The 15,362-nt window shown below is 37.9% G+C and overlaps 1 protein-coding gene across 4 annotated transcripts in view; it reads left to right on the forward strand.

The window, feature by feature from the left end:
• RHOBTB1 (Rho related BTB domain containing 1) overlaps window positions 1-15,362 on the forward strand; it is a 50,538-nt gene that overhangs the window by 23,196 nt on the left and 11,980 nt on the right. For 3 of the 4 annotated variants that reach the window (XM_075026873.1, XM_075026872.1, XM_075026874.1), the window contains exons 2-4: window positions 1,456-1,657; window positions 2,015-2,118; window positions 15,062-15,247. In XM_075026873.1, coding sequence (XP_074882974.1) covers window positions 1,466-1,657; window positions 2,015-2,118; window positions 15,062-15,247 — 482 coding nt within the window. In that variant the 5' untranslated portion in view covers window positions 1,456-1,465. Of the gene's footprint in view, window positions 1-1,455; window positions 1,658-2,014; window positions 2,119-9,052; window positions 9,109-15,061; window positions 15,248-15,362 lie in introns of those variants that run through there. The other variant, XM_075026875.1, reaches the window with a different exon arrangement.

The raw sequence follows: 15,362 nt of genomic DNA on the forward strand, positions 1-15,362 counted from the left end.
CCATTATAGCTATTAGCATGCACTCCATGCGCAAAATTTTAAATAAATGGGTAGCATTTAGTTCTAACACTGACTTTTGTTTCTTGGTTTACATCACTTTAAATAATGAAAGAATGCAGTTAAAATTAGTGTTTGGCTAGTAATTACTAAACATGCCTTTTCTTAAATCAGAACATAGTGCCTCTGACAGTGAAAAATGGACACCAAAACAGCTTGTATCTATTATTTTAAACAGCCTGACAGTTAATATATATTCTATGTTTATGTGTGAATGAGATGTGAATATTAAAAAAGATATTAAAACAAATAATTTTGTTTCTTTATCTGTAGTGCTTTCTTCTCAGGAAAAGTATACCATCACTCCAGATGATGACCTGTGTTTTGTCAATTAAATTGCTGCAGGTTTCCTTGCCAAAATAATTATTAGGCAAGCCTTCCTGAACATGTTTGTGCCTTGCATTTTCCCTTTTCTTCCTCCTTGATTACAATTCCCTGGCAGAGACCAGATTGCTCAGCAGACTACTAGACATTAGAAAACCAAAATCAGATATATCAAACTATGATTCCACATTCCTTTATAGGAAAATCCCACATTTCTTTATATGAAAATGACAGGCTGTAGTAAACATGCAGGAGTTGGTTTTAGTTTTTCAAATATCCATTTTTTCCAGCTTTCATTCATATCCAGGCAGTTGTTCAATATGTTGCCAAAGAATATGTAAATAAATAGTTTCAATAATAACTTTCCATGAGGTTAGTATCTTCAAAAATCTCCTTCTCTTCACTTTGCATTGTCATGTCAAAAAGAATTTGTAGGTATAGGTAAGTATATTTGCAAGTTCCTGCTGGACTGTTTGGTTTCATTTTAGTCAATGATCTGTACAAACTTCTTGGAAAATTAACGGTGTGTGATACATGCAGGATACAATGGGAGTTGTGGTTTGTAGAGAGCAGAGTCTCTGGAGTCATCTTACAAGTCAGTTTTATTGTGTGCATATAACGAAAACCATCTGCGTGACTTGCTGTTAGCAATATTGTTTGGACAGCCCTAAATCAAATCCTGAATAGGCAAGATTACAGAAGGCAGGTTTATACTGGTATCCTTCAGGTTAAACCCACTGATGTCCAGTCTTTTTTCCTTCTTGGCATAAAAAGTATTAGCAAGAGGTAAGTTTGTGCTAGCTGTCCTTGTTTCACCAAGATCTATCTTCTGCAAACAGGCTTGTGTTTACAGAAACCAAAGTGAAAATAGCATGTGAACAACCTAAACCCACTGTGGTCAAAAGAGTTGTGCATTTGCATAACTGTACGGTATTTAAAGGAACGGCTAGCTTACTTTGGTACAGTTTACTACAAGCTTTTCCTTATGAGTTTGTCCTCTTCAGGTATCTCTCAAGAAGTGGAAGTAGAAGGCTGTAATTCTAGTAGAAAACAAGTTTAACTGTCTTGTTACAGTTTTTGATAAATGGACACTGACATGGACTACGAAAGACCCAACGTTGAAACTATCAAGTGTGTGGTGGTTGGAGATAATGCAGTGGGAAAGACTCGTCTAATTTGTGCAAGAGCATGCAATACAACCTTGACTCAGTATCAGCTGCTGGCAACTCACGTACCAACTGTCTGGGCCATTGATCAGTACCGTGTCTGCCAAGAGGTAAGGACTGCAGGTGTACAAAATATGGAGCACATGCTGTGAGGTTGTACTATTATTTATTGGCAAGCCTTTCTTTGTCAGGATGCAGCAATGAGCTCACAAGTATTTTATGCATGGTCTCTACTGCAGCCATGGTCTGATACGCATCTGCCTGAGTCTCTCATTCCAAAGTATTTTTTTTTTTATCAAACCTACTCTTAGGAAGATGGATATTCTGCCTGTTTTATAAAATACATTCGCTGAAAACTATATGTGAGAGACTCTTGATCTAGTATGCTTTGGACCTCTTTAGGGGGCAAAATAGAAATGTACTTGTTTGATAGAGGGAAAGAGAATGTCTTGTGTGTTCTGTTCTAGGTCCTTGAACGCTCAAGAGATGTTGTGGATGAAGTGAGTGTGTCTCTCAGGCTGTGGGATACTTTTGGGGACCACCACAAAGACAGACGCTTTGCTTATGGAAGGTAAATTGATCCAAGCAAAATTTTAAGTAATACTTGTAGTAAAATTTTAGGGCAGAAAAAATTTGCAAATCTTAATTTTGAAAAGCAAGGACTTAAAAACAATAAAGGGTATTCATTTTCCTGCCTACTGCAAAGAGGATTATCTGCTGCAAGGATTAAAAAGATATAAATATTTTAAAAGCAGCATAGTTTTACTATGCTACATTTCCTTGAACAGTCTGCAAAGCTCTGTCAACAACTGCTGTCCTATTTTGAATTGTAAAGAACATTCCCCAAAATCAGATTGTATTTTTACAAAATTGAACATCAGCATTCCCCGCCTGTATAAGCAGACTATGATATTATTGCCTAACAAGCAACTAACAAGAAGAGATGTTGGGAAACATCACTCAATTAAATATTTATTTTATTAAAGCCTGTGATGTTGAATGGGCAGCTAACCTTTTGAGAGCAGAGCTGATTTCATGAAAGGTGAGGTTCTTCTGTATTTTCTTAATTAAAGCTGAGGAAAGGAAAGGTTTCTCTTCTATAAATGTCAAGTATCTGCTAGTGAATTGATTAACCCTGGAAATTCTAAAAAAGAAAAAAAAAATTAAAATGAATGTAAGCTAGATTTTTCCAGCATGTATAATATGACTTCAGCATAGTCTCAACAAGGACTGAAGCCAGTGATAGTCTTTCTGTTTTCTTTAATGGTAATTAGAGGCCTTGTGGCAGTACAGGCAGCAGAACAACTGAGTAACAGGCATTTGAATACACATATAATGAGAACAGATTACCTGTACCGGGCGAATACTGAGCTGAAGATGGATTTTGAACAGATATTTTCATAACTGATATTTGAGCAAGATCTCAGTCCTCACTGTCTTACTGTTTTCCTTCTCTCCGTGCTACCTGATGAAACAAGTGACTTTGAAGGATGACAGTCTTTTCTAGTGTCTGCCTCTTAGAACCGCTCGAGAGGGTTCTGTTGGTGGAATCCACCAGTTAAATTTTCACACTGTAAAACTCCATATGCAGTTTGTAAAAACCTACCTTTGTATACAGCACTGTGTTAGTTGTGTTTTCAGAGTGAGTCATGAATTACCCTGAATTTTGTGTCAGGAGCTAAAGCAGCAACACATCTGGGCTACACAACCAGTACCATTTGTAAAAAAGCTTTGTGAGTGAGGGTACTGACTCTAAGGTAATATTGACCTTAATATTTAGTGCTACTTGAGTATGTGAACAGATACTGTTTTACCTTTTGGCAGCATATGGAGCCTACTTTGATAAATATGGATGTAACTTAACGTTTCCACAAACTGTTCCACTTTGATATGGCTGCCTGATATTCTGCAGCAGATCCTGTGTCACTGAGAAGATTACTAGAGATTAGGAGAACAAAATCAGGCATGTTCTGAACTCTGATCCCACATTTACTGACAGGACGGGAGAGGGGGGAAGCAACATACTTAGATTCTAATCCTGCAAACACCAAGGAGGACATGAATAACTTGACATCTCGTGGGATTAAGCATATGAACACAGCAATTCATTTGTGATGCTAGCAGAACTGAACCTGTGTAGAATCAGGCTTGCTATGTGCTGATTAACTTAAAAAGGCTGTTCTGGAAACCTGCTGTTCTGTTAGTGGTTATTCTGTAAGTCTGTTAATGCAGAAAGTAACTGGAAACTAAGAAGAAACTATTTTATACACAGAATTTCAGTTGTAAAATTTCCTAATTGTAAGCACTGATTAGGTACTTCATTGTTTTGAAAGGTATTAAAGTTTCATTTAAAACCAACTGGTTAGTATTTTATCTATTTTAGCATTTTAGAAAGAGATTTCCAATATTGAATGTTCACATCTATAGGAATTGATTTTAAATCACGTCTGTACATTGAACTATACTCTACTCATAGCTGAGTCAAATCTTGCAGTACAGCAAAAGGCATAGTTTATGCCAAACTGCTCAAGGCTACACCTACAAGTGCCCCATGTTTCTGATTGTCTGAAGGATCATATAATAATATAACCCTCTGATTCCCTTCAAAATTTTTTATGTATATGCCTCTTGTGCAGGGGAAGGCTTATTTCAGCCAAACACTCAGCCAAGACCTCTAATTGTCCTAAATGTGGTGTAACAATAACTAGCAGGTCATTATTTCACCTGCTGCTCATTGGAAAAGATTGTTCCATACAGTTGTACAAAATGTTACATAAATAGATTATGCTATAGGTGACAGGGTGAACAGTTAATAGGACTTGCAGTAGAGATAAATCCTTCTTCATTCCTTATTTTTCACAGATAGAAACATGAAAGGAGAAGGGCAAAAGGAATGTGTTTTGCACTATTTTTGTGTGACAGAAAGAGAGAAACATATTTGAATGCCACTGAGGATGGAATAGTTAATGTTTCTACTGCCATCCTTTAAAATGGGAGTATGGAGAATGAGATCCAGCTTGCATTCTATTGTGTGGTGTTTAGTTTAATAATCACAGTCCTCCGGCAGCTTTGGGAAACAGTTCCTAACAGCTTAAGGGAGGGAGGGGGATGTGGCTGGAGGGACTTATGGAAATATTTGTTGCAGTTTTATAGCATTACATGTTGGGGTTTTTTTTCCTTAAACTAGCACGTGTGCTTTAGTTTTGGAAGTATCCTGTTCAGTTCAGCTTAGGCACTATGTGATGCCAAACAGTCATTTGTTGATATTGTCCCACAGGGTTTCATTTGATGCAAAATCACTCCAAAATGTTGTAAAATGGCAATGTCTTTGTTATGATTAGCGTATTGATTTCCAGCTCCTAGTCACCTCTTTGTTTAATAACAATCTAGTCTCAATGCTATTCTATTCTCTAAGTCTGCAAGTAAGGTGGGGACTTCATATAAAAGTTGTTGTTATGTACCAGTTTCCCTGGGAGGCACAAAATTGCATGTGCAGAGACATGAAAACATCTTAATTTACGTTTCAACTTGTCAGGATTCACTATCCTCTATCCTCCTGTCCAATCTGGTTTTGAATGAGAGTGTCAACATATGTTTGTGTTCAAACTAATTCTAAAAGCAAAATGGGGAAAAGACTGGCTTGCTTTTTTTTTTTTTTTTTGCATACTTTTCTTTTTATTTTTTTCAGGTAAACATGTTTGACTACAATTTGATTAATATCCTACGTATCCTGGTTTTTTATACATGCAGCTCTAGTATGTGCAAACATGAGCACAAATCTGCAAAGAGTTAATTCAGTCCCAATCAAATATTTATTCTCAATACCATGGATGTGGTTTGTCAGCTAATTCAGCCAGGATAATTTATTTGCTTGCAACTTAAATATGAGCTGTAGACCAAACAAAATCTGTTCATACAGCATGGACAGAAAACAGCTTTTTCCTTGTGACTTACGAATGTGAATGAGTCTTGCTGTGAGACTGCTGACAGAGCCTCTTAAAATGTTTAGAATATTTCCTCTGTTGTGAATGGATTTCATAAGCCTTGTGGGTGTTTCATGTACACAGAGGAACACATGCATTTGTCTTTTTCTGTGTGATTACAATTCCCTTAACCAGTTACTTCAATGTAATCGAATCCATAGAAATATACCTTCTGAACACTGCTGAAGAGTCCATGAGAAGAGGGGTTTATCACTGATATTTGAAGAATTCCACCGATCTTTTTAGGGTTGTTTTGTTTTCAGTTTCTTTTTCATAAAGGACAGTGATGATGATATTTCTATAAAAACAAAACCCAGTTAGCTTTGATGTAAAATGGTATTTGCATTCAGCAAATTCAGTGAGATTAGGGCAAGGTGGGTGTCTTCACAGAGTTACTCAGTTTGCCTTTAGTTAGGTCGGTGCCCTCTGTCACTCACCACCTGTGCCTAAGCTGAGAGTGGGCCAGCAGCTCCTCTCCTTTCTTCAGAGAAGGTCCAAGGTTTCAGAAGTGCTTGCCCACACTTTCCCCTGAAGTCTTGCTATCCTTGTTTTTATGTCATGATAATTCTCCACCTTCCACGTGCCTTATGACCCATCTACTGGCGTGGGTTAGAGAGCATCATCAGAGATGTGTCTTCACAGCAGTAGCATTTAACAGACACAAGAAAGTCTTTTGCTTTGTTAGCAAAGGGTCAGCTGATGGGGAATCCAGTTGTTTTCAGTTGTCTCTCACCTTGGTTGCTTCCTTTTGCTATGTTTTGCTGCCACAAAAAGTGATATGCAGTATCTTGGAATCATCTTCAAATGCCAAAATTTGTGAGTCTCCCCATCTACTTTACAGTGGTTTATAAGCTATTCAGGTTCTTCATTAAGCAATCCTGAAGAACTCCTGTAAAAAGACATTTTTTTATATATTTATTATGATTTTTTTTCTCTTTTGTGTTTGGCTTGGATCAGCCCCAAGAAAGACTAGAGTAAGCAGAGAGGTTCACAGAGAGATAGCTTTCTCAAGTAATTTTATTCTGATATGGTGTGTGTATGCACTGTAGTGTTTTCTTCTTTTGTTATCTACATTAACATTTGAGGCTTTTTACTCAGTCAATGAGAAAGTATATGCTTTATATACTTAAAACTGTGAAATTAATGTAGATCTACTGCTTTTCATCTCTACATCCCACCATGGCTCCATATTGTGAGTAGAAGGAGGTTGCTATGGAATTGCTATTGGGAATCCTTCTTTCTCTAAAAAGGCAAGTGCTAAATGACTGTTGGTGGGATCTGAGGCTCTACTTGATGTATGTGTAGTCTATCCATAATAGAGAGACACCTGTAATGCTCTAAGCCTTCCTGGACTGGAGTGAAAAATTATTTATCAAATGTTATCTGTGGTATTACATAATTTTTCATTTTTCCTTGCTCTCCTAAGTCAGTGGCTGAGTGCCTGGGTGGGAAGAGGGCATTTGGGCTCTATCCTAAAAGGTTGCAAGACAACATTAAAATCTTTTGGATATACTAAACCTGGGAAGTGACTTTCCATGAAAATCTTGATCTTGGTGAATTATTTCTTTGTGAATAGGTGCTAGGTGGATTTCTTGAGCTGTTTTCTACTCCAAGGGTCTCAGAATCTCAGTCTGGACTCCCTCATACATATGTCAGAATATGGAAACCACTCTGCACAACCAGATATAACTGTTTTAAACTGAGTTCTTATCAATAACTTTGTGGCATCAACTTGTCAGTTAAAATTTCTCGACAGTTTTTTTTAAATAAAATAGAGGAGGCGGCTGGTTTTGGTGATAGCCCAAAGAAAGCAAAAAATATGAAAGTCCATATTTTCTCCCCAGAGAAAGAGATGCATCTAGCATCTGTTACTGTTCAGTTTTCATGTCTTCTGTGACTTCAGAAGTCACTGTCATACTGGATGCAAACCAAACCCTATCATTCTTCCATCTTCTCTGGATTTTTACCTCCCTCCTCTCTCTGGCTTCCTGTCTGTGTTCTTCAACAGTACTTACAAGGAATCATGCTTTTACTGAATTTTGGAACCTAGCTTTGGCTCTTCCTTCTTCTTTTTTTTTTCTTTTCTTTTCCATCCTTACATCCCTCCCCTACCTTGAAATAATTTTTTTCTTCTAAACATGTTGCTTCAAATGATGTTTTAACTAAATCTCTTCTTAGTCCTTTTAAACTCAATATGTTTTTCTGCTTGATCATTGGTTCCTGAGTTTTTTTAGAGGATAGGGCCAGGAGTAAAGAAAGGATTCATTTCTTATTTTGTTTATTCTTCTGCAGTATCTTTGATGAAAGTTAGTTGGTTCTCTGAAGAGAGATAGCATATAGTTCTCATATGTAAGCTGCCTCCTTACAATAACAGAAAATAAGCTCGAAATTACCTTTCCCTACATTTCTGGCTTCTCCATTGTTTTGTGAATTTATTTCTCATTATTTTATTTTCTGACTGCTATCTAGAGACAGCAGTCAGCTGATATGTCTTACAAAAGCATTTTTAGCTATATTCTTATCAGTCCCTTTTTATGATATTGAGAGTTTTGGTGTTTGCCCCGGGTTGATTAAATGTGTTCCAGCTAGCCCTGTACCTTCTCTTGCTTTTTCATTTTCTTTCGTCCTTCTCCATTTTTTGGCGTTCAGGCTTTGTGTCTTACTTTTATAAACCCCAACTTTGCACATGATACACAGAATATTTCAGTATTTCAGCCTCAATTAACTATCACTAGAATTCTATTTATCACAGAATTTTTGTTCCTGCATTAGAAATGCAGTAATCAAGCTCTCTGCTCCAGCAAAGGGGAAAAGGCATGTATTGGTATGTTACAGGGGATGTGTATACTGCAAACATACCTCACTCCAAAGAGAGTTTTACTGAGTCTACTGGCAAAATTTGGCCCAGAGTCATTCTAGGGTACCTTGCAGGCAGCCTGTTTTAACTACAAAGTTCTATTTAGCACTAAGATGGAATTTTTCACATGTAAATGCTGAACCGGAATTATGGGTGAATTTACTTCTTATAGCCAGCAATGAAATTAACCAAATTCCAAGACTGTGTAAGCAGTCCTTTAAATTAAAAAGAAAATTGTTTTCCTCTTGTTACATAGTTCCACACAACACTGCCATTCTTTTTAGCACTATTGCTGGTCAGGGATTTGTACAGTAAGAGTAGCTCTTACATGTTTCTGCAATGGAAATTTAGATATTTTAATCATTCTTTGTGATATCAAAACATTTTTTGTCATTCTCTGTAAATGCGCCACTGTTTTCCCATAAGTACCTCAAAGGAAATAGAAGACATTTTAAAATGCTTAGCTTTTAATAATGATGTATTGTTTGTAAGGAACATATGGGAAAATTCTTTGCACTTTTGAAGCACAGTCTTGAAATATGCAATTTTCTTAAAGGTAGCTTTATCTTTTTTTAATTACTGTTGTTTCCTACTAAAAATGACGTTACAGAAATTTTAGAAATAGATCTCCATGTTACTCACCACAAAATCTGAATATATTTCAGGGCATTTTGACAGTTTCGCACATTACACCAGTACTTAAGAAGCTTCACTGCTGTCGGTAAAGTATAGAACTAATTGATTCTCCTGCTCACATCCAGGGCACTGCATGGTCTTGCCCTGCCTTACCTGGATATCTTCAGTTCTTCACATGCCAGGCACCCCCTGCATTTTAGTTTTCCTAGCCTCATCTGTTTTGAGTGTGTGCACGTAAGTCCTGTGTCTTCAGGTCATTTTGTTATGCTCACCAGTCACTTAATGAATTTCTTCTCATTTCATGTGATGGCTGCAATTGCGTTTACTAAAAACTGAGTCCACTTAAAACATTATCAGCCTTGCTTATCTGCACAGTTTTTTTTTCAGCTCAGTGAGATGCATGCATGAAAAATGTTGTATAACTGAGTGAATTTCTCTCTTCAAAATGTATCTGGATTGACATCAAGATGTAGCAGGGTTTTGTTCAGCCATAAATGAGATTCTTAACTGAATTCTTAGATAGCCTTCTACTGCCTGAACCTACTGCGTTTGGGAACTTGGGAGCTGGTATTTGCACTCAGGCTGCTGCCCTGCACAGTCTTTCCTTTCAGATGGTTGAAGGACTATGCAGGTGGACACTAGAGATAGCTCTTGTCAAATTCTGGTCTCAACTGGGGATAAGTTCAGCTGTGATGCAGATCTCTGAGGAATCTTGGGAAAATTATGGGAAGTGTGTAGGGAAAAATATGAGGGCAGAAGGAGTAAAAGCAAAACAACTTTTTACTGGTAAATAAACATCTAAGGATTGGCTGTTGAGGTAAAGTCAAGATAGTCTAACAATTTGGATGAATTTCTACCAAATTGTTTGCTCTGTAAAATTCTAATAGACTCCCTTACTTCAACCTCGCTTCTGAGAGAAAGCTGATATCTAAAAACAGGGAAAAATAAAAACTATAATAGGAGAATCCACTGGGGTTCCTCCCCGCCCCCCCAAGTCTATTCTTAAAGTTTGATTTGATTAAATATGTGCAACAGACTTCTTGTCAACCAAACTATAATTTGTCTATCCTTAAACTGATCCTGTCAGATTTAACTCTTGGGTCTCGTTCAAGCTCTCTGAAACAAAATATGTACTTTTGACTTAGCCTCTAGAAAGAAGAGAAGATAGCATGGCAATACAGTTCAGTCTTCCTCCTTTTCCTCTTTCCCACTCCCTGCATTTATTTCCAGGTCAGAGAGATCTCCTTTTCACGTTCTGTATTCCTCACAGCTTTATTTCTCCCCCTTTCCAAACCCAACAGTATTATCCCATGACTGTATGGCAAATGATATCCCTTACACATGACCAGCAATTCTTGTGTGCAGCAGTTTTTCCCAGTAACTTGTAAATTATAAACTAGAGGGAACAACTTCTTCCTAGGTAATGCAGTGTGTACATTTCAGAAGGCAGCCTGTTTCTTTAATGAGATATAAACCCATGTTAGCGTATCTGCAGCCAGCTCTACAGTTTATAACTCTAGATTCAGACTATGAAACATGAAACTTTTAAACACCCTTGCCATGGAATATATGAGATATCATTTAATATTGCTGTCTCCTTGAAGTTCTGTCTAAAATAAGAATATTAGGGAAGATGGAAAATATGTAGCAGTTTCGCATTGAGAGATGGATCAGCAGTGTGGTGTGTAGGTACATCTGCAGTGCAGCTCATTACACCAGTTCTGGAACACACATAGCATGTAAGCAGATGAGTCAAAATCTCAGTCCCAAACCAATGCAGTGCTCTGTTACACAAAACAGCTCAGTTAGAAAACTTTAACTTCTCTGCTGTTTCTAAGAGCTCCTCCATCAGAAAGGCTTGTTACATAGCTAATATACTGCTTTTTCTCCCACACCTCCTGAGTTTCTTATTGCAGCAACTGCAGAGTAACTTCCAGATGGTTACAGTGGTTACCTGTAGCTTGACTACAACTGAAGCCTGAGGTTGATAATTTAAAGTTGTCTTGTCTTCATCAGTGCTATACTGCTTGCTTTTCAGCAGCGACTTGGACTACTCTCTGTACATCTGATACAGTTCATAACTCACACACTAGGAGCTCACAGGGTGGCAGCATACCATGTGCTGATTCCTGCCAGAGATTTGGTTGTCTGGAGGGTTTCCTTTCATTCTCTGAAGTCTAAAAAGGGTTAGTTGCTTCCATCAAAAGTTCTTATCCAAGTTTGGGAAAATATCACTGAATGCATTGAGGTAATACCTACATTAGCTAGATGGGTTGCGTCTCAAAATGGTGGTAAGTTTCCTTCTTTGCCCACAAAAGCCTCCTATAGGAAGTCCATAGCTGTGTTTAGACCAAGCTGGGCTGACTTCAGATGTGTATGTTTTGCATTAAGAATTACTTCTGCAACTCCAAGGGGAGCATTTGAAGTGCTCTTAGGCTGCTCTTATGCTATAATGTGAGACTCCAGTGCAGGAGTCTGGTCAGCCAGGAGGTGACAAACATATGAGTGGTGGTTGACTTGCCTAGAGCTGAGAGAATCTGTTCCCCTTTGCCACCTGCCAAGTCTCACACATCTACGTTGTGTTCTCCCCTGGTTGGAGCCCCAGCGAGTAGAAAGAAACGTGTTTTCTTACAGTGGTGATGCAGAGTGTTTCACTGGTGGTTGATCACACGCTAGGGCAAGTCACAGAATTTATGAGTTTTGATGATACTTAAGTATGTTCAGATGTTTCAAATGAGAGTAGATGATTCACAATTTCTTCTGATAAACCTATGAAAAGCAGAATGTAAGAATAAATCAGTTCTGCATTTCCAGCATGTACCACTGAATCTACAAGACAATGTGTTGGATATCCAAGCTACCATTTCTCTTTGCTGAGTTATTTGTAATACTTACCTTTGTTTCTTGTGATACTTCAATATCAAACATCAGTATATGCAGTAAGTGTAATCATACACTTTTGTTGTATTTAACAAAGGTGGATGCACAGTGCTTTATCTATTGTCCCTCTCAATTGGGTGGTGCTCTAGGAGGAATGTGATTGAGAAATTCAAGTCTATGGAAATGTTTCTTGAATCATTCCTGAATTTTAACGGGAAATGGTTATGAAATTTCTTTTTAGAAAAAAACTGCTTGTATTTGTGAATATATTGCTGCACAGAGAAAGAAGAAAGCAGGAGTAAACCTGATTCATCCTTTTTTGTTCTCCAAGTAACCAAACTGCACAAAAATGGCAATAGATCAGATTTTTTTTTTTAATCCTATCCTTTTATGTTCCCTGAGGATATTAAAATAACATTGGTAAATTTTTAATGTTTGGGAAATATTAATGCATTATTTTAACCTGACAGGTTCTGGCTTTTATGAACAAATGTCAAACCAAACTTTATACTGAGGTGTTAGCAAGTTGTAAATGTGCTTTGACATTAAAATGAATTGTAGGTATTTTAATTAAAGTTTCCAAAGGACAGTTTTCCCCAAACGTTCACAGTCCTATGTATGTAGACAGTTAATCTTCCTCGTATATTCCTGTGTCCAGCTTGTACTAATAGTGCAAATCATGTTTATGACTTGAATGAAAACTTAATTCATTATGATTACGTGGATGTATTCTGTGAGCTAGCAGACCCAGCTGTGGTGCTGGTTTGGTGTGTGAACTCTGTCACTACCCAGTGATTTCTCATCCATCCTGTTTATGGCACAGGGCCATTTATTTCTCCCTGTTCAGTACAGAACTCTCAGCATGTTCATTTTATGGGGAAGTCCAGGTTTTAACACAGGATAAATAATATGCAAATCATTATTTTTTACCTCTTTATTCTGTTTTTCACTTTATTCAGAAGCCAGTAAGATGGAAATGTCCTGTTAGTGCAATGCTATGTGTGTTGTGAGTTATGGGTAAAGAAATCAGCTTTCCCCAGCTCAGTTTTATGGTTGCCCAGGGAAGGTCAGAGGTGATGAGTTGCTCAAGAACCAAATGCAGCACTGTGGCAAAAACGTGAGACTCCCTTGGCAAGGGCTGTAACACATGCAGGGCTGTGCTGGGGCCAGTCTGCTGGATAGTCTGGGCCTGTCCTGTCCAAGGAAACAGATCATCACTGGAGCCCAGATCCATGGCCAGCCCAGCATCAGTCAGCTGCAGCACCACAGGAGAGCTATTGTCATCTCCTGCCTATGAACTCCTTCTGGAGCTCTGTTTCCTTTTGGTTTTCTGAGAGATGTGATGAGTGTCTTGTGGTTTGTAGAGTCAGGAGGGTTGGATACTCCTGAGTGCAATTACCTGGCTTAGGTATTAATTTCTGAAGGACGCAAGAGAGTCTGTCTCACTAAGATGCTTAGCTGTAGTTAGGACCAGCCAGACAGCCGAGGATTGCCGCTCTGGCAGTCCTGATGATCTTGAATTAAATAACAATTTACCAGATTAGAATATGTGTAACACAGATTTTTATTTTTATTTTTTTTAATCTTAGCTGTACATTAAGTTCTCCTTTTGGGGAGCTAAGCAAATGTCTGCTGGGGCTTAGGTTTTACTGTTACGTGACCTTGAAAAGAGCAAGTTTGAGTTTAAAGGGTGTTTGCCTCAGTTATGTGGAAGACCAGTGTATTAGCTGCTTACCACTTCACTACTTAGTAGGTAACTTTTCAGTTTGAAAAGGCCTTGTTTCTATATATGACAGATGTGTTGCAGTTTATATAAGATACAAACTTGGAGCAGGAGCATTTCTCTTGCATTAAATTTATGCTCACAGCAGTACCCGTATTGTTTGCAGCTATCTTTAGAAACAGTCTTGCTGGATATATCTGTGCCTTCAGTGAAATGTAGAACGCAGCAGTACTGAGGAGGTATTTCATTATTTAAAAGGTGAATGTTAAGATTCACTGCTGCTGCTCTGTACACTACACAAACTGCAGACACCACACATTTGTGCTAAATTAAAGAATAATAGAAGTGAGACAGACATGGTATTGCTGAGCTTATCCTGCTGACAATTCTGTAGCAATAAGTTGCCTCCTCAAAATGTCCCTTCCCCTCAATTTTTCTTAAGAGTTTCAATTCAACTTTTTTTTGTCTTGTCTTTTTTTCCCATGAGAGACCCAAGAGCTTGAGAACTGCTTTGTAACATCCCATCCCAGTTTATAAATAATGAAATTGCCCCAAGTGAGGAATGCCCTGAGACAAGTATTCAAGCATTTCTCTGCCTTAGGGTGCTAGCACTGACAAGAGTTAGGTGGTGGTTTAGTGGATGAAGTGTCAACCTTAATCCTTATATTTAGAATTTATAAAGTAAGTTTATTTAGTGAAGTACTTTTTGTTTTCTTAAAACCTTTAAAAGCCTGCAAATATTGTCATGCTTACTCTGATTTCAGCCACTGTTCTATTTTACACTTTACTGACCTTATTTTCATGGTAATGTTTATTTTTGCTTATATTGAGAAGTGGTCATTCTGCAGTAATTTACCCTTCTAACAGGTTATCTATTAAAGATGTTAAAGAATTGCTGTGCCAAGTGCATTGCAAAGGAAACCACCTCAGTATCTAAAATGGTGCAGTAAAGGTATTTCTCCATGACAAGTTCAGAAGTGATCTGTGTCTGCCTGTGTAGCTGTTCTGAAGTTTTGCATAACTCCTCTCTAATTCCTAAGCGCCAATGATCTTTGAATTGCAATTTAGGTGTCCAGTCAGCAGAATTATTTCTTGAGCAATGACAGCCTGTGAATAACTGTAGTGTAAAAGTAGAGAATGGCAAGCCCTACCTCTCTTCTTAGCGCTCTGTTCATATGTGCGGGAATAATCTCTCGGCATAGAGGGGCAGTGCTTCCTAGGTATGTGGCTTTGTGCTCCCATGCTTTTGTGGTGAAATGTGTAGCTTCTATCAAACCTCTTGCACGAACAACTTATATTCTGACATCTGGGCGTCAGCACGTTTTTCAAAGTGTAGAGTGGAGTAGCTTTAAGCTGGAGTGATGAAAATAGGTGAAGCTGCAGCGGAAAGCATGTTTGTTGGGTTTAATTGGATATTTTCTTCTTGCCTTTCTAGGTCTGATGTAGTTGTTCTGTGCTTTTCAATTGCTAATCCTAATTCCCTGAATCATGTGAAAACGATGTGGTATCAAGAAATCAAGCACTTCTGTCCTCGCACACCTGTCATTCTGGTGGGCTGCCAGCTAGATCTCCGCTATGCTGATCTTGAGGCTGTTAACAGAGCCAGGCGGCCTTTGGCAAGGTAAAGTTTAAACAAAAATAAGAATTAAAAAAAAAAATCACCTTCATAATCAAGTACAGTACTTCTAAAAGAGAAGTTATAGAGTCTAGTTTCTTTTTTTTGTAAAATGAGAATA

The sequence above is a fragment of the Buteo buteo genome, chromosome 4, assembly GCF_964188355.1.
Source record: "Buteo buteo chromosome 4, bButBut1.hap1.1, whole genome shotgun sequence".
In the NCBI taxonomy this organism is placed as follows: Eukaryota; Metazoa; Chordata; class Aves; order Accipitriformes; family Accipitridae; genus Buteo; species Buteo buteo.